This window comes from Chaetodon auriga, chromosome 12 (genome assembly GCF_051107435.1).
Source record: "Chaetodon auriga isolate fChaAug3 chromosome 12, fChaAug3.hap1, whole genome shotgun sequence".
Lineage (NCBI taxonomy): Eukaryota > Metazoa > Chordata > Actinopteri > Chaetodontiformes > Chaetodontidae > Chaetodon > Chaetodon auriga.
This window is the reverse complement of record NC_135085.1, coordinates 14,339,713-14,366,239: the sequence shown is the minus strand read 5'-3', so window position 1 is coordinate 14,366,239 and position 26,527 is coordinate 14,339,713. Positions and strand designations below refer to the sequence as shown.

At 42.9% G+C, this 26,527-nt stretch overlaps 1 protein-coding gene across 6 annotated transcripts; it reads left to right on the top strand.

The window, feature by feature from the left end:
• Positions 1–2,060: 2,060 nt before the first annotated feature.
• kif1ab (kinesin family member 1Ab) lies at positions 2,061–25,181 on the top strand. 6 transcript variants are annotated; one of them, XM_076745848.1, is made up of 49 exons: positions 2,061–2,577; positions 3,736–3,912; positions 6,226–6,299; positions 6,516–6,695; positions 6,817–6,885; positions 7,194–7,372; positions 7,476–7,587; positions 7,942–8,019; positions 8,194–8,259; positions 8,355–8,372; positions 8,478–8,556; positions 8,649–8,727; positions 9,080–9,222; positions 9,411–9,449; positions 10,560–10,690; positions 10,821–10,900; positions 11,237–11,312; positions 11,398–11,477; positions 11,566–11,672; positions 11,801–11,884; positions 12,082–12,262; positions 12,467–12,539; positions 12,640–12,730; positions 12,837–12,985; positions 13,199–13,377; positions 13,565–13,702; positions 13,827–13,945; positions 14,071–14,156; positions 14,251–14,386; positions 14,798–14,981; positions 15,117–15,207; positions 15,328–15,446; positions 15,554–15,609; positions 15,808–15,916; positions 16,065–16,131; positions 16,348–16,432; positions 16,525–16,630; positions 16,944–16,967; positions 17,117–17,231; positions 17,396–17,529; positions 17,642–17,703; positions 17,803–17,948; positions 18,443–18,631; positions 18,756–18,827; positions 19,525–19,634; positions 20,360–20,479; positions 20,653–20,845; positions 20,957–21,075; positions 21,654–25,181. In XM_076745848.1, the coding sequence occupies exons 2-49, from the start codon at positions 3,807–3,809 to the stop codon at positions 21,709–21,711; spliced, it is 5,091 nt and encodes a 1,696-aa protein (XP_076601963.1). In that variant the 5' UTR covers positions 2,061–2,577; positions 3,736–3,806; the 3' UTR covers positions 21,712–25,181. The 6 variants fall into 6 exon arrangements, with proteins under 6 accessions (XP_076601963.1, XP_076601961.1, XP_076601964.1 ...); XM_076745846.1 differs by having other exon boundaries at positions 10,491–10,690; XM_076745849.1 differs by lacking the exon at positions 9,411–9,449.
• Positions 25,182–26,527: the final 1,346 nt, after the last annotated feature.

The window sequence follows — 26,527 nt, the reverse complement described above, 5'->3', positions numbered from 1 at the left end:
ATAAATGGCACAATAACCTATCAATTTATATATTTTAGATTTTTGGTTAAAAAATGGCACAAATAGTGTTTCGAGGTTTAAAACTTCTGAAATGTCTGAGCAGTTGGTTATCAAGGCATTTTTCCCATTTGGAGACTGTACAGTATCTGGAAATATCCAATACTGGATACTAGAATGATAGATTTAAAAAGAAAAATCTTTTCCGGGCCAGTGTGGGAATTCACAAAAATTCCCTCCAGTGCACAGACTCATCAGTGTATGGTGGTACTTTGTATCTTATAGTTTGGGATTGTCAGGACTGGTTTTTACAACTGATTCCTGGTGTGGAAGAGTGAGGACGCGCTTGGCAGCTTGGAACCAGTTCAGGTTAGTTTGCAGGTGGTTTTGTTGGTTTTGTCCGTCCATCCAGTCACACAGCAGCATTGGGGTTGCAGAGAGGAGTCTCCTCATAGAGAGCCAATCTGATCTCTCAGAGGAGGAAGAAGGCGGTCACATATACAAACACACCTACACACGCACACAAGTGTGCTTGTTTCAGGTCACTTGTTTTTTTCCATACATATTCACACAATGGGCTCAAAGGTTTTTATCCACATGCAATAAGTAAGTAGAGTAGAAAATAATTCAACTTAGGTTGTCTACAAGTTCAGCTGGAGTCTAGATCCAGTTGAGACAAGTGGCAGTCCACACCGGACATCAGAATGGATCTCAAACCTGATTGTCTGTGGAAAGTGTTGTGCATCTAAACCCAAAAACAGACTAACATTTTTCTCAAGTGAAATCAGAGATTGAGGATTGGAGTGGTGCTTTCATGCGATGCATAATGGGAAGAATTTAAAGCCACGTCCTCCATGTTTCAATAGCTGGCACAGGGTCATTTTTGTTTTGGGTGACTCACATCAGCTGCTCTACTGAGATTATTTCACTCCATATTTATTTTGGTGCCAAGTGTGTACAGAGCTGTCCAACCCAAGTGGGGAGGCCATATTGTTAAAGGTGGAAGAGTTGTTATGCCTGCTTATTCTACTGGAGTTGAGGATTACTGTGTGTCGCTAAATATGCAAATCATTGATATGTTATTATATTTTATGCCCAGAGTCCAACTGATGCCGCACAGCTGTTCATGTAGCACATCAGTGTGGGCCAGTTCAAAGAGGACAGTTAAACTCCAAACAGATCATATATGAACATTTTACCGTGATGTTAAACATTTATTCTGATCAAGTTGTATTTTGCTTTATTTTATGATCACCCTTATAAACCGACCAGGACACAAAAATCAATTTCTCCTCCATTACCTAAGAAGATGATGTTTTTGTCAGTCAAACCTCATACTGCTGACTGGTCTTTTTTCAACTGTTTTGACAGGATTACAAGAGGGTGCCCCTCTCTGACTCTGGCTGGGTAAATAATTACACCACTGGTAAATAAATGGGACGTCAGTGGCCTTTGAACTGGACTGAATGCTCAAAATCTACCCTAACAGAGTGAGAGGAGGAGCTGGGGAGGCATGTCAGTACAAGTTCATTCACATAAAACTGTGTCAATAGTGAGGTATTCAAGATAAGCCTCAAACTATATAATTAATATATATAGTTTGAGGCTTGTCTTGAACTATCTATCTATCTATCTATCTATCTATCTATCTATCTTGTTCCAGAGCTTTCAATGGTGTCACACTTGGAACATAACACTTCAAATGTTAAGTCCTAAAAGTGCCCAAAATAAAACTGAGAGTTTGGACAGCCACGGTTAGCTGAGCAGCTGTGGCTAAAAACCTGCTATTTCTGGGGTCAACACTGAACAATGAAGCTCAACCTTGTCGCTCATTTGTTGTTTGACAAAAATCTTTGTGCACAGTGAAGCAGTTTCATATTTCTGCAGCACTGCACCATGAAATGCGTTGCTACATCTGTGCTTTTGGCCCCTGACGTGAGGCAGTTTGCAGCTGATGTGACTGTTTTGAGTTTGGGGTCATTTCCCCACTCTTCTCTTGTCAATTTGAGTCTCTCTCTGAACATCTATTCCCCTGCTTCCACCCATTTTCGTCTCCCTAAAGCCTGTTATGGTCCATGCCGGGGCCTCTCCCTCTCTCTCCTCCCCCTCTGATGTGTCTGTGCTGCATCGCTCTGCCTCATGGCTGCCGATGATGCTGATGCTGATGTCATCACCGCCTCCCAGCATCCCTGGCACAGCAGCACCGCCATTTTCCCCTCACTTCAGACCGACTGACGGACAGACAAACGGCAGGCCGCTGGAGCATCCCGCACCCATCCTCCTGTTTATCCATCCGGCCCTCGCTCCTCCCTCCACCCGTCTCCCACTCTCGTTAGTCTCTGACGCACCGCTGCTGAAGCTGAGGCTGAATCCCTCGCTCTCCCTCTCCCCCGGCGGATTCTCCATGTATGGATGCGCCAAGGAACGAGATGCTGTAGGCTGACCGACGAGAGAGAAGGGCCAAAAAAAAAAGAATAGCACTGCTGAGGAGATTCAAGAAGGAGGCACCGGAGCATCCTGGCGCTGTTGTGAATGGGCAGAGGATTCACCCTCTGCGGTCGTCGAGTCTGAGTCGCTGAGGTAAGGCACGGCTTCTCTGAGATGTTTTTCACGGCACAACATCGCTTCTGATGGGTGTCACGCCTGGGTGAGGACAGTAGGTGTGTGTTGGTGCTTTCGAGGCCTTTTGGACGTGTGAGGCGAAAAAACAGGACGCTGCGTCAGGATGTTTTGATTCCGTCGCTGTCAACAATTGTCTTTTGAAGAAATTCAAAACAAAATAAAATCCACCTCTTAAAAAATGGCACCCCGAGTAAATCGGATAGATACATGAGCTGGTGGAAGCTGTTAATGTCATTTCAGCTCCAGAAATGTGCGCTGACCTCCTTTCTGACGCAGTGTTGGATGATTTGGAGTCTATGTCGTTTATGTTTACGCGGCCTGTTTTTGAGGTGCGGCAGGCAGAGCAAGATGGAGGAGACAATATTTACATGGCTCAGAAATATTCGCTGTCTTTGCCGCAAATGTCTTCTCACATTTCCTGAAATGTGGCTTGTTATGAAGACGCTCAGAAAGAGTTGTATTGTTCATCGATTGAGGGTGAGGAGACGGGTGTGCGCCGCGCTGTCTTGAAGCAAATAAAGCGTGAAAATCACCCTAAATAATCTGATCATCAACAGAGAAAACAGATGAAAGCCGCATTTGAGGCTTTTAATGGAAAACAACAGAAGTGAGAAGCAAATTGTTCGTGAAGATGCTCTAAGACAACACCACAGCTAATTCCAGGCGGTTATGAATGTGTTCTTTCTATCTCTGCTGAGTCTCAGTGAGGGGATACAGTTTCATCACCTTCAGCCAGTGATGGATGAGACCAGAGGATGATGCCCAGAGAATAAGCAGCCATTTTATTGTAGAAAAGCAGGGATGCTGATGATCTTCCTGCCAAATAATGACCCAGTCATTTAGTGAGCGTGTTTAAGGAGCTGTGTGTGCCCAACTGAAGCCAAACTGACTGATTCAGGGCCTGAAAATGGAGAATGTGTCATAGTCTTTGCTGTGAAGAGAGGCTACAAGGCCCTGTCCTCAATATTTAATTATGATAACAACAATAGACAACAGATGGATGATTCAAATGATCTAAATTCAACTCAAAGGCCGTTTCTATCCGACAGGTTGGCCTGTGTCCTACAGTCCCTGCTTGCATTGGCATTAAATCCCTCTCTTTGTTCACCTGTGCAGGTTCCTAGTGTGTGTCCGTGTCGCCACACAGATCTTCAGCTCTTCTGCTCGCTCACAAACCAACCTGCAACATGGCGGGGGCTTCGGTGAAGGTGGCGGTGAGGGTCCGACCCTTCAACTCCAGAGAGATGAGCAAGGAGAGCAAGTGCATCATTCAGATGTCAGGAAACACCACGAGTGAGTAAATCCAGTCGTTTTTTAAAAGTGTGTTTGGAGTTGAGCTGCAGAGCTGTACGAGGCGGTGTGGCCATAAAAGTTAACTCTGATGGATAAAGCCACCATTGAGCCCCCAGTGTTTTTTTTAAAAGCTTCACTCTGCAGAATCATGTCTGTGCAGAGTTTGACACCTAAAAGCTGTTTTCACTCCAGAAACTGAGAATGGACTTCACTTCAGGTGTCCAGCATTCAAACGTTTAAAATGTTTGCATATTCATAGATTTTGTGTTTTATCAACGAGGGAGAAGGAGTGGATGTGATTTTTAGAATTTCTGACTTGTCATTGAACATTTTTTGTGGTAAAGCTCTGTCAAACAAATAATTATTCAAAGGAAATTCAATTCAATTCACACATAAGCACCAGGTTTGGATTGTCTGTTTTTTTATGGAAACAAGAACTTGTGCTTTCAGGAAAAAAAAGTATACTTGGATGAATGCATCAGGAAATATAATATCACGTACATACAGTACACTGTGCATACTGTGTGTAATCTGAAAAATACTGCAGTAATGCGTTCCTTTTTTTAGAAATATTATAGTAACTTTTCCTTTGATTTCCATTGACAGAGAGCTTACAAAGAAATCATGCACAGTTAATTATCCTTTGCCCATGTGCTTTGTAAATAGGCCGCTGGGACCAGGCTACACCTGTCTGTCTCAAACCAACAGTAAATAGATCTTAAATAGATCTCAAACTGATAAGTATTGACAAATTCTTGAAAGGCTCTTAGATAATTTTCCTGTGTGCTGACATGGATCACAACACGTTCATATGAATAATTAAGACAGTCTGATCTGGCAGTATAAGGTCAAAGTATGTTTTAAAGTCTGACTCATGACTTTAGAGTGTGAAACCCAGAAACGCAGGGACAGTCATTCTGATTTGATTTTATTCCTGTGACCTACATGGAGCCAAGTTTAGCATTTCACCTCGAGTTATTTGTTTTGTGAGCTGCTTTGCCCTCCAGTAACAAGAGAGTGGGCAGGGAGGCATCCTGGCAGCTAGAGAAGGAGACAAAAGCTTCAGTCAGGCCTGAAGCCCGTCTGTGTGTGTCTGTGTCTGTGTGTGTGTGTGTGTGTGTGTGTGTGTGGGTGTAGTGACCGCTGCAGTGCTCCTCTCTCATCATACGAGCTGCAGGAACCAAAAAGACCTCCTTGTTCTGGTTGAGCCCAGACGCGGTCAGCTGATGCAAGCGTGTGTGTGTGTGTGTGTGTGTGTGTGTGTGTGTGTGTGTGTGTGTGTGTGTGTGTGTGTGTGTGTGTCAAAGAGAGAGAGGCAGCATGTCAGCCTGTTGTGCCTGTCTGTGTTTTTAATGACCTCGTTAGCACCAAACTTGCTGTATTTCAACTCATTATCTTCTCCAACTCTGAATATGAGTGCTCACATTTTCCCATATCTTTTTGTATTGTTCTGCTGATATTATGATCCCACTGCTCCCCATGACCAGCTGAAGAATAAGCAGGTGTAGCTGATGGATGGACGCTCATACTGTGTTGTGTGTACGTGTCGCTGCTGTACTGAAGTTGTCCACAGGGGGCGATGTAGTGGATTCCATTTACAGCCAGGAGAGCATCTGCTCCTGCTCAGTTCTGGTTTCATTTTCTACCTGCGCTATACCCCTCCCCTCCTAAAAAAGGATGAGTGGTGCATTTAAAGCAGCTGCTTTTTGATCGTAGGATAGTTTCCCTGGTGAAATTATTTCAAAGCGTGGCCCACATCTCTCTGCTAAAAGGTTTTGACACTTGACATGCTTGGAAATTTGCTTTAATCCTGGTACCAATAATTCAAAATCATAATGTAGAGGATGGTGCTGCATTACAATGGTTATCGATGGTATTGCAGCACTGATTACATATACAAATGCTGAACCAGGGACGTTGTGATCACAGTATAGCCAGAATATATGCATTTTAACCACTAATCCACCAGGACGGTCCCTCTGTTTATATGGTTTGGTGGATAAATTCAGTAATTTCCTTAAGAACTAAGGACATAAAATGGCAGTACAGTTTTTCTCCTTTGGCTTCACATGCAGTCACTGATCGCTCAGAGATTTCTGCTTCCTTTCACACAACAATCACGTAGAAAACAGGGCGTGCAAAACATTTAAAACAATTACAGACGGTTCAAATGAGAATTTAAAGCCCGTCACAGTTTGCATCCTGCAGCTTTTGTAAAACTGACAGTAAATAGACTGAAAAGAAAGAATATGCAGATTATTAGAGTGACTCAGTTTCTGATGCTTGTGGCTGATCTGTTTTGCTCTGTTTTAGCGATCCTGAACCCCAAACAACCGAAAGAAAACAAGAGTTTCAACTTTGACTATTCTTACTGGTCACACACCACGGTGAGTTTCACAGAATCACTGGTCAGACAAGAAAATGAATGATTTGCTTGTAATTGCTGAAAAAATATTGATGTAAAAGTTAGTATTTAACTTCATGGTGGAAGAAACATGTTTGCCTTTAACAGTTTTTGATGTCTCTTAGAGCACGTTCATGCTGGGAAATATGCTGACTTGCCTTCTCTCTCGCCCTTTTCCCTTTATCCTCTCTGTCTGCAGCCCGAGGACATCAACTATGCGTCTCAGATGCAAGTCTACAAGGACATCGGAGAGGAAATGCTGCTTCATGCCTTTGAAGGCTACAATGTTTGCATTTTTGCATACGGCCAGACAGGAGCAGGCAAAAGCTACACCATGATGGGACGACAGGAGAAGGACCAGCAAGGAATTATACCTCTGGTAATCCAGCATACACCTCTGACCTTTAATTACAATCCAAAAAATGTAAATATTCCTCTACTGACAAAGCAAATCAGTGTGACCACAACAGTGACAATCTGTTTGTTTCTTTTGTTTTTAGCTGTGTGAGGACCTTTTCACCAAGATCAATGACAGCAATAATGACAACAGCATGTCTTACTCTGTGGAGGTGAGTGATGTCAGACTCGACTTTACATGTATGCTATTTTTTCACATTTGGGGGCTTTTCTATTCGTGAAACAAGTCTGTGCAACCCTGAACATTTAATCTGAGTGTCAGCTGGCATGAATGAATATTTGAAATAAATAAATATTTCAGAGGGACAGCTGGTGTTGTATTATTGTATCACATAGTTGGAAGCTAATTCGTTTGATTTAGAATCTTTTATTACCCCGGGAGCCACCAACTAGTAATGATAAAGACTTAATAACTCATAAAAATCATTTTACAACATAACCAGCTCTTTGTCTCTTGCAGGTGAGCTACATGGAGATCTACTGCGAGCGTGTGCGCGACCTGCTGAATCCCAAGAACAAAGGCAACCTGCGCGTCAGAGAGCACCCTCTGATGGGACCCTACGTCGAAGATCTGTCCAAGCTAGCCGTCACTTCATACAACGACATCCAGGACCTGATGGACTCCGGAAACAAGGCCAGGTAACAGAGCAGGACTGGATGGACTCCTTAGAGTACGGCTGGAAAAGACGAGCGTACGAGGCAGTAATGTGCACCTGATGCAGCATTTTTCCCTTTTTTTCAGGACCGTGGCTGCGACTAACATGAACGAGACCAGCAGCCGCTCCCACGCCGTCTTCAACATCATCTTCACGCAGAAGAAACACGACATGGAGACGGACAACACGTCAGAAAAGGTCCTGACAACAAGCTCAGTTTGTAGTCCTACCTTAGAAATCAACCCTGTATGACTGAAAGATGTTTTTCTGCCTCTCAGACAAACAAATCAATAAGAGGAATAGTTTTCATAGTCAGAACCTTGTTTCACCACAGCTGCCTTCAAAGATCAATAGTTTTATTACCTTTTATGACCTGAGCGGAGGCCGTCTCTGCCGTTGTTATCTGATGAGTGTGTTGTTGTATTGATTGATAACCACATATATGACGCTTTACTGCCAGCTCTCCCGGTGCCGTTTCAGGTGAAATATGTTCACTGCGGTCGATGCTTCATCTTCTTCGTCTTATTTTGAGAATATTTTGTTTCGTCATAGGTCAGCAAGATCAGTCTGGTGGACTTGGCTGGCAGTGAGAGAGCCGACTCAACCGGAGCTAAAGGAACCAGACTGAAGGTGAGAGGAAGCTGCTGAATTAAGGGAGTTTTTGTGGTGTTTCTGCACACACACAGGACGTAGAAACACGTCGAATAAAGACTGTTTGAAAGCAATAGTTCAAATGTAAAATGCACTCATGAATAGATGGATAAATACTTTGTAAGACTGACTTTTATGTCTTTGTATTTGCAGGAAGGAGCAAACATCAACAAATCTTTAACTACACTGGGGAAAGTTATTTCAGCTCTTGCTGAAGTGGTATGTTATATTTCCCCTTGTCATCAAAAATACACTGTGACAAATTCTCATTTTATGTTGTTCAAAATAACAAACGTTGGCATTTCTCTCACCAGGACTCAGCACCAAACAAGGTCAGTGATGCCAAATACCACAAATTTGAAACAGCAAATAGAACATGTTGTTAAAATATTATTTCGACGTGCTTGGAGATGAAATTGTGTTTATTTTGTGCACAGAACAAGAAAAAGAAGAAGGTGGAGAGTTTCATCCCCTACAGAGATTCAGTTCTGACATGGCTTCTGAGGGAGAACTTGGGTATGCACACATTATGATAAACATTTGCTCTTACCACAACAAATGTATTCTCCGCTTCATTTTACAAACTGTCTCACTTTCTGGTCTTTCAGGAGGAAACTCCCGTACAGCCATGGTGGCCGCCCTCAGCCCTGCTGATATTAACTATGATGAGACCCTCAGCACTCTCCGGTGAGGAAAATATCACTGAAGGCTCCTTTTAAATATTATTAATATCTTTTTTTTTTCTTGGATTAGCTTTCTGAAGATAATATCACACTTACACCACAGGTTCAACCTGTAGAATAGAGGCACTGGTTAGATTTGGAGCATTTTGCTGCATACATGTGCATACGACTGAGGAAAATGGACTTTGTGTAGCTCAACAATGATGCAGTATTTGTGTTTTGCATGAAGAAATGCATGCAGCATAATTTGTGGGTATTATTCCGAGGCTAACTTTCAGTCGCGTCCTTCTCAGGACTGATGATTCATCCGTTATAGCTTAATTGCCTCTTGAACTCGATGACCTTCTTCCCTCCAGGTATGCTGATCGTGCTAAGCAGATCCGCTGTAACGCTGTGATCAACGAGGACCCCAACAACCGTCTGGTGCGTGAGCTGAAGGAGGAGGTGGCTCGCCTCAAAGACCTGCTGTATGCACAGGGCCTGGGAGACATCATAGAGAGTGAGTGTCGCCCAGGGGAGCGCAACCTGCACTCATGGAAAATGCACACGTGTCGGCCTACACGCACCAACCTGAATTTAGACTGTGCAGATTCTTTTCTGACTGTACGTTTAAAACAGAGGATGACAGTTTAAGTTAGAGTGTGGGTGTCTCTCACACTCATTCTCTTCTCTCCTCTGTCCTATCAGCGTATCGCTGCACCGGCCCCGTCATCACTGGTTTGAAATGTGTGTATAACTCTAGCAAGCCTGCGCTTTGCACCTAACAAATGAATCCCGAGCCAGCCGCCCCCCCCCTCCTCCTCGACCACACCAGAGACCAAACTAACCACCCCCAAGAGACTGTATGTGAAGTCAGACAAGACATACATTCAGTCAAAGATAATTAAATCCCACATGATTATTTAGAGCAATACAAAGGTTAAACCTTGCTGCTGTACAGTATTAAGTCCCTCTTTTCCCAGGAATTCTGCAAAATGGCCTCCTTTTTTCTTTCCATTAGTTCTGCTTTCCATGGTAAGATTTGTTTTTCTGTCTTGTTTGATCTGGGCAGCCCAGCCTCTTAATACTTTCATCCTCATAACGCAATTTTAAATTGGCAGGGATTTTTCTTCCTCTGAAGCAGACAGTCATAGCCAACTTTGGCATAAAGTGTGTTGTTTTAACAAGATCAGTGATCATGGAAGAAAGGACTGACTGGGAGGACGCCATTTTAGATTGCTGAGGAACATCCTGGGTCTCTGTGTGTGGAGCTAATTGAAGCTATGAGTCAGGTTCGTAGAGGCCTGCATCGCTACCAAAGGCTGTGCTGAACAGTTGGAAGACATTAGGACAATGCAACACATGAGAAAAAAGAAAAAACGTCAGGCTGTATTTGGTCTTCATGCATTGTAGTGATGTATATATTTTTGGTTTTCTTTCTCATAACATTCTCATGCTTGTGAGCTTGTCGAGTGTGTCCACGTGTAGTTCAGTGTCAGAGAGGAATTTGGCATTTTGTGCTCTGGCAGTTTGAGTTGCTCTTTTCTCTCTGTCTGCGATGGCTTTGGTAAGCAAATGACCTCTGCTTCTTTGATCCATTATTTGAGCTTTGTCTTCTTTTTTTGTGCTCCTCCCTGTTATTCCCCCATTTTTTTCCCTTTCTATCTGTTTCTCCGCGTGTACCTCTCAAACCCCGATGTCTCTCCTTAATTACCCGGCGTCTGCGCCTACCTTCCGTCCGTCTGTCCTTCCTTGCTCACTTCCATGCAACGCCTCTCTCTCTGGCAGACCTGTGCGATTACAAGAACTTTGTGAATAATCGCCAGGCTGTCAATCAAAGGGGTGATCTCTCCACAGTGTCCAATGCCATGACAGGAATGAGTCCCTCGCCCTCGCTCTCGGCCCTGTCCAGTCGCGCCGGGTCCATCAGCAACCTCCACGACCGCATCTTCAGCCCGGCCAGTGAGGAGGCCATCGAGAGGCTCAAGGTAGGGGGGAACACTGTTAGAGAGGTTAGAGATAGAAATAAAGAATGGAAATAAAGTGGGAATGGGTAATTTAAGGAAAAGTAATTGAGTACATTGAATTTTTGGATATTTGTTATGATTTTATCAACAGGAAACAGAGAAAATCATCGCAGAGCTCAATGAGACATGGGAGGAGAAGCTGCGGCGCACTGAGGCCATCCGCATGGACAGGTTCGTCCACGCCTGACTCATGGCTTCAAAGCATATCAAATTATCCTGATTTAAGATATTTCCAACATATTTAACCTTTTAACACCCACCTGCCTTTGGGGTGGTCTGCCTAAATGAAAACAAGGGACTATTTTTGATGGTTTGACCCTTTAGATGATTTTGTTTGGTTTTGTTAAGCTATTTCTAGGGATGGAAATGTTGCGCTGTTTATCTGCAGGTCTGCAACTATTGGATGGATCGCCTTGAAATTTAGTACAAACATTCATGCAACTCTCCAACTTTAACCCTATTGTTGTCAGAAAATCGTATGCTCTGACTCGAACTGTGTGATTGCAGAGAGGCCCTGCTGGCTGAGATGGGTGTTGCCATGAGAGAAGATGGAGGCACTGTGGGTGTCTTCTCCCCAAAAAAGGTGAGCTGCTTCACTGTTGCACACTAGTTTGATGTATTTACAACATCTGTCTCAACTCACACAAACACCATGGTGGCCCTTTTAGACCCCTCATCTGGTGAACCTGAACGAAGACCCGCTGATGTCAGAGTGTCTGCTGTACTACATCAAAGATGGCATCACCAAGTAAGGTTTTTAAATCTAAGCTCTAATCTGGATATACCGTGTTGTTTCTGAGAATTTGTCTCAAGTGGATTATCCTGTCTTCCCTCAGGGTCGGCCGTGAAAATGCCAAGACTCGCCAAGACATTGTTCTCAGCGGCCATTTTATCAAAGACGAACACTGCACCTTCAGCAGCACCACAGGCTCTCAGGGAGAAGGTGGCTGCTCTCTGCCTGTTTAAAAAACAATGTCATACAATGTGGTGATACATAAATATGTATTTGAATGATGATATGTATGTGTAAGTTGCTTTGTTATCATAGTCACATGATCTTGTCTTGAACAGGATGTGTCATCCTGGAGCCATGTGAGGGAGCAGAGACGTATGTCAATGGAAAGAGAGTGACCTCTCCTATTATTCTGCGGTCTGGTATGTGTGAAGCTTCATATTATTTGGTTAAAAAAAGGTGTAAAGCAAAGCTACTGTACCAGAGAAATGTATTGGGTGGAAGAGATGTAAAATCATGGGATAAAATATGAGCATACATATCAGGTCAAATCTGTGATTAATATAATTTTTTCATGCCAAAGCGTTTGAACTTTTATGTGTTCATATGCACTTTTTAGGGAATCGCATCATCATGGGAAAGAGCCACGTGTTTCGCTTCAATGACCCGGAGCAGGCCCGTATGGAGCGAGAGAGGACGCCGTGCGCTGAGACGCCGGTGGAGCCCGTCGACTGGGCCTTCGCTCAGAGGGAGCTGCTGGAGAAACAAGGCATCGACATGAAGCAGGAGATGGAGCAGAGGTGTGTGGAGAGGGCGTTAAGTTAATGTCTTTTAGTTACTGTGGCCTTTAAAGAGCTAGTGCGTATGATTTAGGGGAATCTATTTGTAGGAATGGAATATAATATTCATCAGTTTTCATTAGTGTAGACTCACATTATTACATTATTATTCACTTACATTTAATTATCTGACTGTTTGAACATATGGTGTTGAATCCCCTTTAGGCTTCAGGAGCTTGAAGATCAGTACCGCAAAGAAAGAGAAGAAGCCAGTAACCTGCTGGAACAGCAGCGGCTGGTGGGTGCACTTTGGACCCTCTGATACGCTAGTTTACCATTTAAGATACAAGCTCAAACACAGTCATTTTGATCTTTGGATCTGTTATGTTTTCTTTCAGGACTATGAGAGTAAACTGGAAGCACTTCAGAAACAAGTGGACTCTCGGTACCTGGAGTCTCCCGAGGAAGAGGAGGAGCCTGAAGAAGAAGGTGACCCTGTTACGTTTAACTGTTACTGACCCGTCAAACAGTTATCTCTGAATCAGGCTATTATTGGGTCAAAATGTACTGACATATCATGTGTCTTTCCCTCCAGTGCCGTGGACAGCACGTGAGACGGAGCTCGCTCTGTGGGCTTTCAGAAAGTGGCGTTTCTACCAGTTCACGTCTCTCAGGGATCTGCTCTGGGGCAACGCCATCTTCCTCAAAGAGGCCAATGCTATCAGTGTGGAGCTGAAGAAAAAGGTGTTTGTTACTGTAGCACATCGTCCTTATTCAGCACTGTGAGATGTGATGTGATCTGTGTTACATGTCAGTATGTATGTTTGTATGTCTGTCAGCGGCCATTGATAAAAGTGAGTTTAATTGGATTTGCATCAGTGTGAGTCTCTCGAAAAACCACAGATTTGTCTTCCAGTGACTCAGTCCCTCATGTTTTATGTCTTGTGTCACCCACAGGTGCAGTTCCAGTTTGTCCTGTTGACAGACACTCTCTACTCTCCCCTTCCCCCTGATCTGCTGCCCCCCAGTGTGGCCAAAGAGAGGGAGAGACGACCTTTCCCCCGAACCATTGTAGCCGTTGAAGTGCAAGATCAAAAGAATGGAGCCACACATTACTGGACTCTGGAGAAGCTCAGGTGCAGTGAACACATGGCTTACAGCTGATTTCATAGTCAAGATGTATTTATTCACCTGTAAAATCATTGAAATTGTGGAGTTCATGTCCTGTCTAGTATGTATAGTGCCTTTAATGAATCAGCTCACACACTGCAGATATACAGGCCTTTAGTGAGTCTTTCATTATTTCTATACTGCCCCCTACAGGCAGAGGCTGGACCTGATGAGAGAGATGTACGACCGTGCTGCAGAGCTCCCCAGCAGTGCTGTGGAGGACTGCGACCACGCTCTGACCGGCGGCGACCCCTTCTACGACCGCTTCCCCTGGTTCCGTCTGGTCGGCAGGTCCGTCAGCGACTAAACAGCAATAGGGATGCTGTCCCCCTCCTCCCCCTGGAGGCAGAATTGAGTTAAATCCTGCTCTTTTATTGCACAATAGATGCTAAAGTCACATCCTCCGTCTCCTCAGGGCTTTTGTGTACCTGAGTAACCTGCTGTACCCTGTGCCCCTGGTACATCGCGTGGCCATCGTCAGCGAGAAAGGAGAAGTGAAAGGCTTCCTCAGGGTGGCTGTGCAGGCCATCTCAGGTACAAACAATGGTTCAGTATTAGTCTCATCATGATATTGGAGCTGTTCTTTTCAGTTATCTTGTATGTAGGAATGATTGTGATGCTGGGTTAACATCAGTTCCTCTTATTTTGTCTGATGTCAGCTGATGAAGAGGCCCCAGATTATGGCTCTGGTGTGAGGCAGTCAGGCACTGCCAAGATCTCCTTTGAAGACAAACAGTTTGAGAAGGTACGAGTGTTGAGACTGAAACAAGAGGGCTGATATTAGATTATCTGCTCTTGAATATTATGATTCGACCTGATTGTCTACTGTCTTGCTCCAGTTCCAGACTGAGTCATGTCCCAGTGGTCTCTCCCACTCCAACACCTCCCAGGAGGAGCTGCGAATCGTGGAGGGAGAGGGACAGAACTCCGAGATTGGAATCTCCGCCGACGAGGTCAACAACAACACCTGTCCAGGTGAGCCGGCGCCTGTGTAGCCCGGTAGTGTGCGGATCATGATACAGTGAAAAATCCTCTTCACCAAACAGAATTTGAATGTGGAGGATGGAGGAGGAGGAAACGCTGGACCTTTATCGGGCTTGTGCTCACAATTCATAAAGATCTAAGACAATAAACACTCGCAAGAACTCAATGCCAAATTTAGGTGTCAAATATTTATTTTTTGGGACAAAGTATAAGTGTCCACTGATCATATATGTTGTATTTGTATTTGTTGAAAAGCAAACCAAATCAATGTCCTTCTATGTAAGCAACATATTAATATGTTTCAAAGTTGACCCAGCTTACGTTAATGGTACACCAGTGCTGAAATAAATTCTTAAATCCACAGGATAATTATCTAAAATACCATTCCTGTGTTTCATGTAGCCTCCATGGAGCCTCCCCACAGCCCAGCAAAGACTTCAGGCCTGGGACTGGATCTTCCTCTGGATCTCTCCCCAGAGAAAGCTCTGTCCCACCTGAAGATCGGCAGCACCTTCACCTTCAGAGTCACCGTCCTACAGGCCTCCAGCATCTCAGCCGAGTACGCCGACATCTTCTGCCAGTTCAAGTGAGTTCAAGTCCTGTCAGTAGTGTTGTCTGTCTAATGTTGACATCTAATGTGAACTCTCTGTAAGTGCCTCTGGTTTCATCCTCGTCTTTGTCAGCAATCTCTCTCTTCACCTTTCATCTTCACCTTTTCCAGCTTCATCCACCGCCACGACGAAGCTTTCTCCACTGAGCCGCTGAAGAACACAGGCAGAGGGCCTCCGCTCGGCTTCTACCACGTTCAGAATGTAAAGCAGCACATTCAGACTCATTATTAACAAATATTACCACCACTGCACTTGCCTCTTAAATTACTTTCTTATTTAAGAGTCATGTATTTGAGCTGTGGTTCATCTCTTCTCTGTTAGATCACAGTTGAGGTGACAAAGTCCTTCGTGGAGTACATCAAGACTCAGCCCATCGTCTTCGAGGTGTTTGGTCACTATCAGAAGCAGCCCTTCCCTCCGCTCTGCAAAGACCTGATCAGGTCAGGAGGAAATCTGGCTTTAATTTCCACCAGCTGATGACTCACTGCGAGTTGATATTCTTAGCTGGACAAAAGGTTCACTCATGTTTGATTTCTTTGTCTTTTAGTCCGCTGAGACCTTCCAGGAGGCAGTTCCCCAGGGTGATGCCTTTATCCAAACCAGGTTAGCAGTTACGTTCACTGTGCCTGACAGTTCATCAATAGCTGTTATTCAATCATGATGTGTAGCATATTTTCTTGTATTTAAAAACCACACAACCTGCTCTGTTTTTCACCACGAACCATTTTGTCCGCCAGATCAGCTCAATTTAGCCCACTCTGGTTTACTCTGTCACACATTAATCCATCCTCTTTCCTCCAGTGCCGGCCACAAAGCTCAGCACTCTGACTCGCTCCACCGCAGGACCCTGTCACGCCAAATACGACCTCATGGTCTTCTTTGAGATCTGCGAGCTGGAGGCTAATGGAGAGTAAGTGTGTTTCCACTCTGATACCACAAAGAAAGGCGTGCAGTAGATCATAAAGCACAAAGCAGACTTATTTTCTGTGTGTGCAAGAGTATAAGGGTAAACATTTGAGTATTAACATTTAATGTAATGATTGTTTCCCTGTTTATAGCTACATCCCAGCCGTTGTTGACCACAGAGGAGGAATGCCCTGCCATGGGACGTTCCTCTTACATCAGGTCTGTCCATGTTACACAAAACTGCCATCATGTTTCCATATTGTTCTTATTTCTGCACCATTATCTAAACATCTGGGAGAGTCAGAATTACATTATGTCAACCAAATTCAGCCAGCTCAACCCTATAAGCTCTTTCATCTTAGCCTGGAGTATATTTTTGTCTTCAGTAGGCTCCAGTAACTGGTTTGCCTCCCATCTTCTCTCTTGACTCCACAGGGTATTCAGAGGAGGATCACAGTCACCATCGCTCATGAAACAGGGAATGATATTGAGTGGAAAGAGGTGAAGGAGCTGGTTATTGGTGAGTAATAAACACCATGCAAACACACCTTTTAGTGGGAAGAAATCTTCAAAAATACAGTTTGTGTCTCATCATGACTTGTTTGACTTCAGGTCGGATTCGAAACACGCCAGAGGCCGATGAGACCATCATAGACCCAAACATCCTTTCCCTCAACATCTTGTCTTCTGGATACTTCTGGCCAAAACACAACGACAAGTATGTCTCTTAGCCTGATTTCTTTTTTTACTTTATTTACTGATTTTGTTCTGTGTATTTACTCCTTGATTTTCAGCAACAGTTTCCTCTTTATTTCGCTACCAGACCTGTGTCATGTGGGCAAATCAGTTGTTTTCTTTAGTAATTTTGTAACATTGCTTCTGTGTGCTTCTTATAGTCAAATATGATTTGCCTTCAATGCCTTTTTCAGTTTGCATGGGTCAGTATTGTTTGCAGAGTTCAAACTTTTAACAGCTGCAGTTAAAAGTTTCTAACTCGTGTCCTGTTTCTCTTTATTCTTTGTTCATGGCAGCGTCTCCTTGGGAGTTGATCATAGGTATAAACTGACAATCACTTTCATCTTTTCAGTATTTGTTTCTGATAACAAAATGTTCATTTGCTCTCAGGCTTTTCATCTGCTTGACCCTTTTCGCTCTTTAGAAATCATGCAGATAGATGATAACCTTTTTGTTTGTCGCGCTGCAGAACTTTCTACCGATTTGAGGCAGCATGGGACAGCTCCATGCACAACTCTCTGCTTCTGAACAGAGTCACTCCCTATGGGGAGAAGATCTACATCACCCTCTCTGCTTATCTAGAGGTACTGGAGAGGACATCGTGTCTTTGATTGTACTTCATTTGCTCTTTGTGGAACTTCTACTAGAACATTCTGATGATGCTGAGACTCAATTCAGAGCATTTCAACCACAGTATAAGCAGACACTTTGCAGGCTGATTTGTTACTGTCTCATATATTTTAATTAGATGGAGAACTGCACTCAGCCAACAGTGATCACCAAAGATTTCTGCATGGTGTTTTATTCACGTGACGCGAAGCTTCCAGCCTCTCGCTCCATCAGAAACCTCTTCAGCACCGGGTGCCTCCGGCCCTCTGAGAGGTACAGATTTATGGATTAAAACAGTCTGACTCTTCCACTGATTCTGGAATATACAACCTCTTGATCCACGAAATGTATTGGTACTTTAATTCAGTACGTGTCTCCTCCTCAGTAACCGTGTCACTGGAGTCTATGAAGTCACCCTCTGCCATGTGGCGGACAATGGAAGTCCAGGTGAGACTCAAATCACAGAAAATAGTCTCTAAAAATAAGACAAGCATGTCCTCTTCAACTGTGTTTTGACTTTGAGAACATTTTATTCCCCTTCTTCAGGCATGCAGCGTCGTCGCAGGCGCGTGCTGGACACCTCTGTGGCGTACGTGCGAGGAGAGGAGAACCTGGCTGGGTGGAGGCCTCGCAGTGACAGCCTGATCCTGGACCACCAGTGGGAGCTGGAGAAACTCAGTTTACTGCAGGAGGTCGGTTTGCAGGCTGAAGAAGTTTATAAGAAAGGTGGCATCTGGAGAGGATAATTAGGGAAGTGTTTTCCACTGGAATAGTTGTAGCTCATTATATTTTGATTGACTCTGAGCCCTAGTTTCACTACAGGCAACCAGATGCCAGACTAGTCACCAATTTGTTGCTCTCCTGTGAAAACCAGGAGAATTTCCTCAACTTGTGAAGGAACACTTAATCAGGTTAGCTCAAAATTTAAGATCAACTAATTTGAAGATACAGGATTTTCACTGGACAGGGTTGAAACAATGATGAGGGACCTCTCCAATCTGCCCAACCTCTATTCAAACCAAGTGTTGTAGATGTAAAATTAAGGGTGACTCTGCAGCTGCACAGCCTTATGCATCATCTTCTGTCCAACCTACTTGAGATGCCACCAGTCCCAGTAAAAACATCCTTTGAGCCTCTCTGGAGCACAACCGTTGCAGTTAAATTTGTAACCATTGGTGTATTTTAGGTGGAGAAGACCAGGCATTACCTGCTGCTGAGGGAGAAGCTGGAGGCGACTCTGCAGGCAGGACAGGATGCGCTCTACAAGAGCAGCGACATCAGCGATTTTACAAAGAGCCCCGTCCTCAGCCACAGTCCCAGCAGCAGCCCTGCCCCCGACAGCCCCAACCAGAGGCAGAGGGAGCTGGCTGCCAAGGTGACTCCTGGTCTCTGAGGCCGTTTCCATCTCAGTTTAGCTCTTTTTTTTTTTTTTTTTTGATCAGACACGGATTTTATGCAGCATCATCTTAAAAAAAATCTTTCCCCTTCCTCTTTTCCAGTGTCTGCGTCTGCTGATGCACACCTTCAACAGGGAGTACAGCCAGGTGAGCAGCAGTGCCAGTGAGAGCAAGGTGAGCCCCAGCCTAGGCCCTCTAACCCGGCCCATTAATCCTTCTGAACCTTTAGCGTTTACCGCAGAATATTTAAGCCCCACACGTCAGCAGCTCTCTGCCATTGCAGTCATTCATTATTCTATCGTTTGTCCAGCACAGATCCCTTCAGGTCTTTTTAAAATTTCTTTCTTCCTTTTCCATCTTATGTCTTAATAACCAGTCAGCAGACCTGGGTTCAGTATTAATCACAAATAATTCTTGGACTTTCTTTGGCCCAGCTGGATTAGATATGATATTGACTCAGGTCTGCTGCTTAACTCAAAACCCTCGTATCCATATTTCATACCTTAAAATAATTTAGCTTCCCCTTCCTCCTTTACTCATCCTCATCCCTCACCGTCCCTCCTCTTCAGACTCTGCGAGGCTTCCATTAACCCAGTGTTACTCCTGCATGTCCTCTTTAACATGCTAATCAGCGAGGGGCTCTTAGATAATGAGGATTTGTGTTACAGTGGTACAGAAATGGTTCTACAGTGCATGGCCAGGAAATGACAAATTGTCTGATTGAACTGTTCTCTGAATGCATGTCTGTGTTGTTTGTGCTTAATTGTTTGCTGGTATGTTTTGTCTGTGTCTGTATTTGTCCCTCTTGTTTTGTGTGTGTGTGCTTCTCCACACGCGAATGTGTTTCTGTGTGCGATTGTGTGTGTTTTAGCTTTCTGAGATGTCTGCGTCGCTAATGAGAGACTCCTCCTCGTCCGGACTGAGCACGCTCACTCCGTCCTCCACCTGCCCCTCACTGGTCGAGGGGCATTATGACATCAGGTATGTGTTCTGCTGCTCATCGCTTTGTCAGTTTAATACAGCGTATTGATGTCAGGTTATAGACTCTTGTGTAAGAAGCATTCAAGTCATTTACTTAAGTAAAAGTAGCAATAAAGTAATGTAAAAATACTCTATATGTAAAGGTCTTGCATTCAAGATGTTACTGAAGTAAAAGTAAAGAAATATAATCAGCAAAATATTCCTGAATTATCAAAAGTAGAAGCACTCATTACGCAGATTAGCTCCTTTTAGAGAGTCTTATTATTTTGTATAACAGGATTATTCTGCTGATGCAGTAACATGTAAACAGTATTTTAATGTTGCAGCAGGTCAACATGGAGCCGATTGTGCTTTTCATGTTACTGGGTAGTTTAATCTATTACAGTATATAATATTTTACAAGGTGGTTTTGTTTTGTATGAAAATTCTTAATCTGTAACCAATCACAGCAACCAGTAACTATAGCTGTCAGATTAATGCAGCAGAGCGAAAAGTACAATATTTCCATTTGGAATATAGTCAAGCAGAAGTGTAAAGTAGCGTAAAATGAAAATTCGAAACTGACCGTGACTAAAGTACAAGTGCAGTCACTCATTGGGAAGACACTGTTACATGAAAAATGAAAAAATCAAGGAGTCAGTCAGATGAACAGGTGTACTGTAGGCACTGCTTTTCTATTAGTTAAACCATTTTCCTTTCGTCACATTATTGTTTATGTTGTGTAGACACACTGAACCCAGTTCAGGAGCTTCCACACCAGATCTGGACCCGTACAGCCCAGTGGACAGAAAGAAAGCTCTCAGAGGATGCACCTTCGTTCCTGACATACAGGAGATTCGTGTCAGGTCCGACCACACACACACAATACATGATCCTTAGTCACTGCGGTTTAATTAACATTGAATTCATATTGAATTTATACATTATATATTATCGTCATGTTGGGAACATTTAAGAAAGCTTGTGGTGGAGTTGTTTCTTTTTGTCTTAACATCAGCATGTCTTCCACTGTATGCAGCCCCATTGTGTCAAAGAAAGGCTACCTGCACTTCCTGGAGCCCCACACCAGCGGCTGGGTGAAGCGTTATGTGGTGGTGCGCCGGCCCTACGTCTACCTGTACCGCAGCGAGAGGGACAGCGTGGAGAGAGCCGTCATCAACCTGTCGTCTGCGAAGGTGGAATACAGCGAAGACAAACAGACCTTACTGCGGGTATGAAAGAGCTTCAGTTCAATAGTGAAACAGATCTTTAGAAACTAAATAAATAGTGACCCATTGAACCTGAATTCACTTTTTTTTTTTTTTTTAATTTCCTGTCTCCAGACTCCCAACACGTTTGCTGTGTGCACTGAGCATCGTGGGATTCTGCTGCAGGCCACCAATGACAAAGAGATGCACGACTGGCTGTATGCTTTTAACCCCCTGTTAGCCGGCACCATCAGGTGAGCAGTGCGCTAAATCCACCGAAAGCATCTTGGACAGCTGTTAAAAAGAGATATTAGCAACAAAGATGAACCTGTTTATGTTTACACATTTTAAATATCACTGTGTAAATGCACTTTCACACCTAGAAAGAAACCAAGATGCAACTGGAAATGATCTGAAATGTTCCTGGAAAAGATGATGTAATTTGGTGCCAGTCAACGGGAAATGAATGTAGACTTCCAATTTGATTTATTTCAGATGGTCTGGAGGGGTTAAACTTTTGAGTAATTTAGAGAAAATCTGAAAAATATTCATTATAATGTAAGTATCTGGTGACCCTCAAAATTTTTCTTCTCTTCTTCCTTTGAGGCATCCTGACCCCCAGGCTGTGAATCACTGACATAGATAGTATTTAGTGAAAGTAACATTTCTCTACTGACAAGCATGCAATTCATACAATAGGCAGACAAAAAATGTAGTATATCTAAGAAGTATATCTAAATTAATCTGAATTAAGTTCTTTTCAGGAAACTTATCTGACAAATATTTCCTCGTTTCTTCAGTCTTACCTCCCCTTTCTTTCATCTCTCCTCAGGTCAAAGCTGTCCCGGAGAAAGTCGGTCCAGTCGGCTCCATCTGCTCAGAGGATGTGAGAGGTCCACCGGCCCGGTGGAAAACAAACAAAACAATACAATCTAAAAGCTCCACTCACCATCCCGCTCTAATGAACATAGACCATATAAACATACTTACACATACAACCATTTAAATAACCCTCTGTATGACGACCATCCCAGTCCCAAACATCACTCGATCGCTCATCCCGAAACCCACCTTTCTCTGTTTTTTGCGGTCGCCACCTCAAAACCCTGCATGGTGTGCTCCCCCTTGACCTTTAGAAGAGACGTAAGACAAACTAACCACCCTGTTAACCAGACCTGTTAATTAACGTACCTGTGCTGGGCATTGGGACTAGTTTTGAATAGTTTTCATGTAGAAGTCTGTCATCTGTGAGGCTACCAGTTCCCTGTAGAAAGTTAGTATGTGGTCAGTCCCTCCTTCATTCATCATAACTGCAAACGAGTCCCCAGTTTTAAATCAGCCAGTCATGTATTTCTAAATAACGCCATCAGGTGAGGGGGGGGGAATGAAAACATCAAAGGGGATGTTTCTCTGTGCAAGTGCAGGGCTGATAGCTCCACATGCATCCGTCATATACTGGACATTACCTCAGTTTGGATTGGCTTGGTGCTCTACAGCGTAGTGTGTCCGTTTCACTGCAGAGGATTGAGATCGCTAACAGGTCAGCCGTTTTGGCCCTGAAGTAGCATGAGGGATTTGTTAGGACTGAAGTGTAAGTTGTTGTTCCTTTTTTAACTGGTTTGTTGGCTAGAGGACGGCAAAATAATCCATTATCAGGAGAGATAACTCACGTCCTTGTTCTCGATATGTGCTTTTTTTTTAACACGACCCCTTGTGCGTAGAACCATAAAGGATAATCTTATTTATTGTTGCTATTGTAGCTTCTCTGCACTGTTATTTATTTGTGACAGGACCACTGACCAGTTTTGTTGCATGGCACTTTATTGTCTTTATTGAATTAATGTATTGTATGAGTTGTTTTAACCAAAGCATTGATTTCTTGTTTTAATGCTTCAAATCATTGTCCACTTGTGTTATCAGACGTTTAAGATGTTCAAGGAATAGTTCAGCTTTTTGGGAAGTATACCTATTCGTTTTCTTGCCAAGTGTTAGAGGAGGAGATTGATACCAGTCTGTATGGTAAATATGAAACTACAGCAAACAGCCAGTTAGCTTAGCTTAGCACAGAATAAGCGTATTTCCCAAAATGTTGAAATATGTCTTTAAACTAATCAATTCTACCTAAACTGACCTAAGATGTTTTACATGATAATGCACCAGGAGGACAACTGAACTGTAGATGAGTAGTCTTACTTAAATCAAATGAGCACTTATTCTGTCTGTTACGGCTCAGCCGAGTTGCTACACTAAATAATTTTACTATTGAAGTCTCATCTAGTAGCTAAGTGGGAAGTTGTGATTGACCATGGACCTGTAATCTGTTGAAGGCAGTTGCTTTGAGTGGGCAAGAGCGTTGTCCATGCACCAGATAGTGCCTCCCTCTCTTCACCTCTTTTTCTTCTCTCCCTCCTTCATCATTGTCTTTGACATGAAGTTAGTTACATGTGTCCAAGATTAAGCTTTTATGTCGAGTACAATTAGATGCTATGGATCTTTTGTTTTATATTTCCGATCTATGTTAATGTTTTGGAGAGTGAATATTATCAATGATGCTATTATAGTATGTTGGTATGGCCTGTAACAGTACAGTACAGCGTGTATCTCATTATCATTGACCATAAATGCCCCCCCCCCCTTTAGCTTTTGTACTGTGGCTGCTAGATATTTGACAGCCTGATGCTTGTGTCAGAAACCAGTACAGTATGAGTCGCGTTTTTATGACTTTCATGTCCAGGGATGTTTTCTAGTTGCTTTCACCTGCTGTCTGTTATTTTGCACTATACCAGGATGATCCAAGTGTTGGTTTGAAATCAATATTATGAAAAAGTGTGACTTAAAAACATCATGCCTTTGCTAGAAAGAATGTTCACGGTGGATATTATTTTGAATTTGTGTTGTATTATGTGCATTTAAGGGGATATTATGCATATCCGTTTTCACTGTGGAGAAGAACAGCTTGTTCTTTGGTGAATCTCTATCAAAGACATGGTCAGCCAGCCATTTTGTCTTTCTCGTTGCCCTCTTCTTTCACTGGTTGTGATCAGCTTTTTGTCAAAAATGACTTACAATCAGAAAGTATTCGGGACTCTGCACGCTACAGGCCAACCAACCTGCTGAGCAATGCAGCCTAATGCTTTGAAAATCTGGACAAAATCTCCACATTACAAAAATGATATTTCACATTTCACTTCAGATTTGTTGCTACTTGTGGCTTCTGTGGTTTTTAAAAGGATGAGTCTGTTAGCAAAGAATTCAGAGGGAGTACAGCATTTATTTCTGAATGTTGTGGGTCATCTTGGTATAATCAACTTTATTTGTTTTTGTAAAAAATTAAAAGATATATTCTGTATGCTGTCTGTTGGAAGAGAAGACAAATGGAAAGTTTTATTTAGAAAGTTTTAAAGAATGGATTATGTTCTTATATTGCACTCATGCACAAACCAGTTTTATTTACTATGATTTTGTAAGATGTTTTAAGAATGTATGGAAAAGATGGTTTAAAACTATTACAGCCCTGTCCTGAAGGGAGGAGGTTGGATTTTGAAACTGTGCCATTTTTGCTTCAGCAATCAAAACACCAACAATGCTGCACCAAATTTCATTGATTTTTTTTTTTTTTTTTTTTTTTTTTGGAAACTGGCAGATGACTTGCAATGCTTCCAGCCCTAATAGATCAAGGGTATCTTAATTTAAAAAAAAAATTGTGAGACAGTCTTAGTGCACCGGCCAGTAATTGTTGAAAGGCAAATGAGTTGATTATTTTATATTTGGCCGCTTTTTACTGTCATAGCTCTGGATCGAAGCATGCAGGTCCACTTACCTTCTACTGTACTCTGTCCCTCTCTCCTGACTTACCGCTTGCTAATGAGAACAGCTTTCCCCCCCTGAAGTGCTGCTTGTAAAGTATTGTCATTCATGATCCTTGTAATGACTAACTGGAAACCTTCCTCTTGGCTCTGTCTTGTATATAAATGGAGATTTTCTGTGTTGGGTCTCATCACACAGATGATATTAACTCTCTCTTCCTCTCTATACCATGATGAATAAGAATAACTGGCCTGCTGCTTCGTCAAGCGTCACCCCAGAGTGAAGAGTGCTGATCGGGGATCAGGTTTTGCACATTTCAGCTCAGTGTGGGTGGGGTGGTCATCGTGGACCGGGTAGATCATCCCAGATCTGCTCTCTTGCTCTGAGCTGCTTGACAGAAGCAGAAACAGGTCCAAGCCTGTGATGACGTCTTAATCTCAGTGCTCACGTTTATCTTTTGAGTGTTCTGGAGTTCTTTCTCATGTCTGTGGACACGTAACAAAAGTTGTCAAGAAAAAAATAAGGCGAATAAATAAATGAGTGTTGAAACTTATGAGGCATCTTTGTGTGATATATTTTATTGTTGCCTTTATTAGTTTTTGTCATTGCACACCATGTGCAGTTGGTTCTCATGTTATGGCACGTTGCACATGGACATGTAGATGTTTGCATTGGGCTAAATATAAGTTTGCAGCACCGTTGTGCACAGTTTAAATCATCTTGTTGGACTCCTGTTTCATTATATTGTCCCAGTGACTCACCGGACTGCAGATATACCTTGACATCCACAAGAAAAAAATCTGTATTACAGAAATATGAGACAGATATGAAAATAATTATACTCTTATTCTAGAAATATAATAAGAATATAAGTATAATGCATACAACACATTTCTCAAAGATGAAGAAATAGCAGTTGAATTATATTTGTTTCACTGATTTGCACAATATGAAGAGTGGATCGACTTCTTTCATAACAGAATTGTGACAATCAGATGTCAAATTCCTAAATATGCTCATTTGCATTGTTGCCAAGAATTACCGTTGTTGCTGATGGTGTATCTGTCAGTATTAAGATGTGGCAAGTGGCTGTTGGAAATAAGGACAGACAGCCTGTCTTTGTCGAAATGAAACAATCCATCTGCCAGCACCTCTAAAGCTCACAAACTAATGTGACATCTCTTGTTTAATCTTTGTAAAACCTAAGTGTAAAAATGAATTGTGGGGATTATGTGCCAATTAACCAGCGCCCACATCGCTTGGCAAAGAAATAATCCCTCCACCTTAGAATTATATCATTTCTTCTTAAAACCAGCCTTCATCTGAAAATGTGTTTTACTGGTTGTTACTTCACAAAGATGTTTTCACTTTTTAGAACGCAGCTAACTAGCTAACAAAAACTTTTATGTCTTCAGGTGCAAGGATCTGCTCACATGTCTTATTCCAGTGTTTTCCTTCCTCCTTTCTCTTCACGTTACTTGTCTGTCTGTCTGTTCCCTTGTCTGTCTGAGTTTGGGCGTGGTCCCCTACACTCTCTGCTGGCTCCTGCCTAATCACCTGTGCACCTGCTGTGCATCAGGCTCATCAGACCAGCAGTATATAAGTCTGAATTTCTTCACCACTGGTTGCCTGTTCGTCCTGATCCATCCCATGTTAAGCACTGGTTTCTCTGTTGCTGGTTGCCTGTGACTGAAAGACCTTTATTCATATTTTTAAGTGACTAAAGGTTGTTCTGGCCATGCTGTGGATATGTCGAGTGGGAACAGAATCTGGACTTAAAGATCCACTCGAGACATATTTTAAAGTTCTAAAACTAAACGTCTAAATATGTCATTTTGATAAACACAGTTTTTTGGAGTAAAATCAATCCCAGGAGAGAAATTTTGAAATATGTCTGGA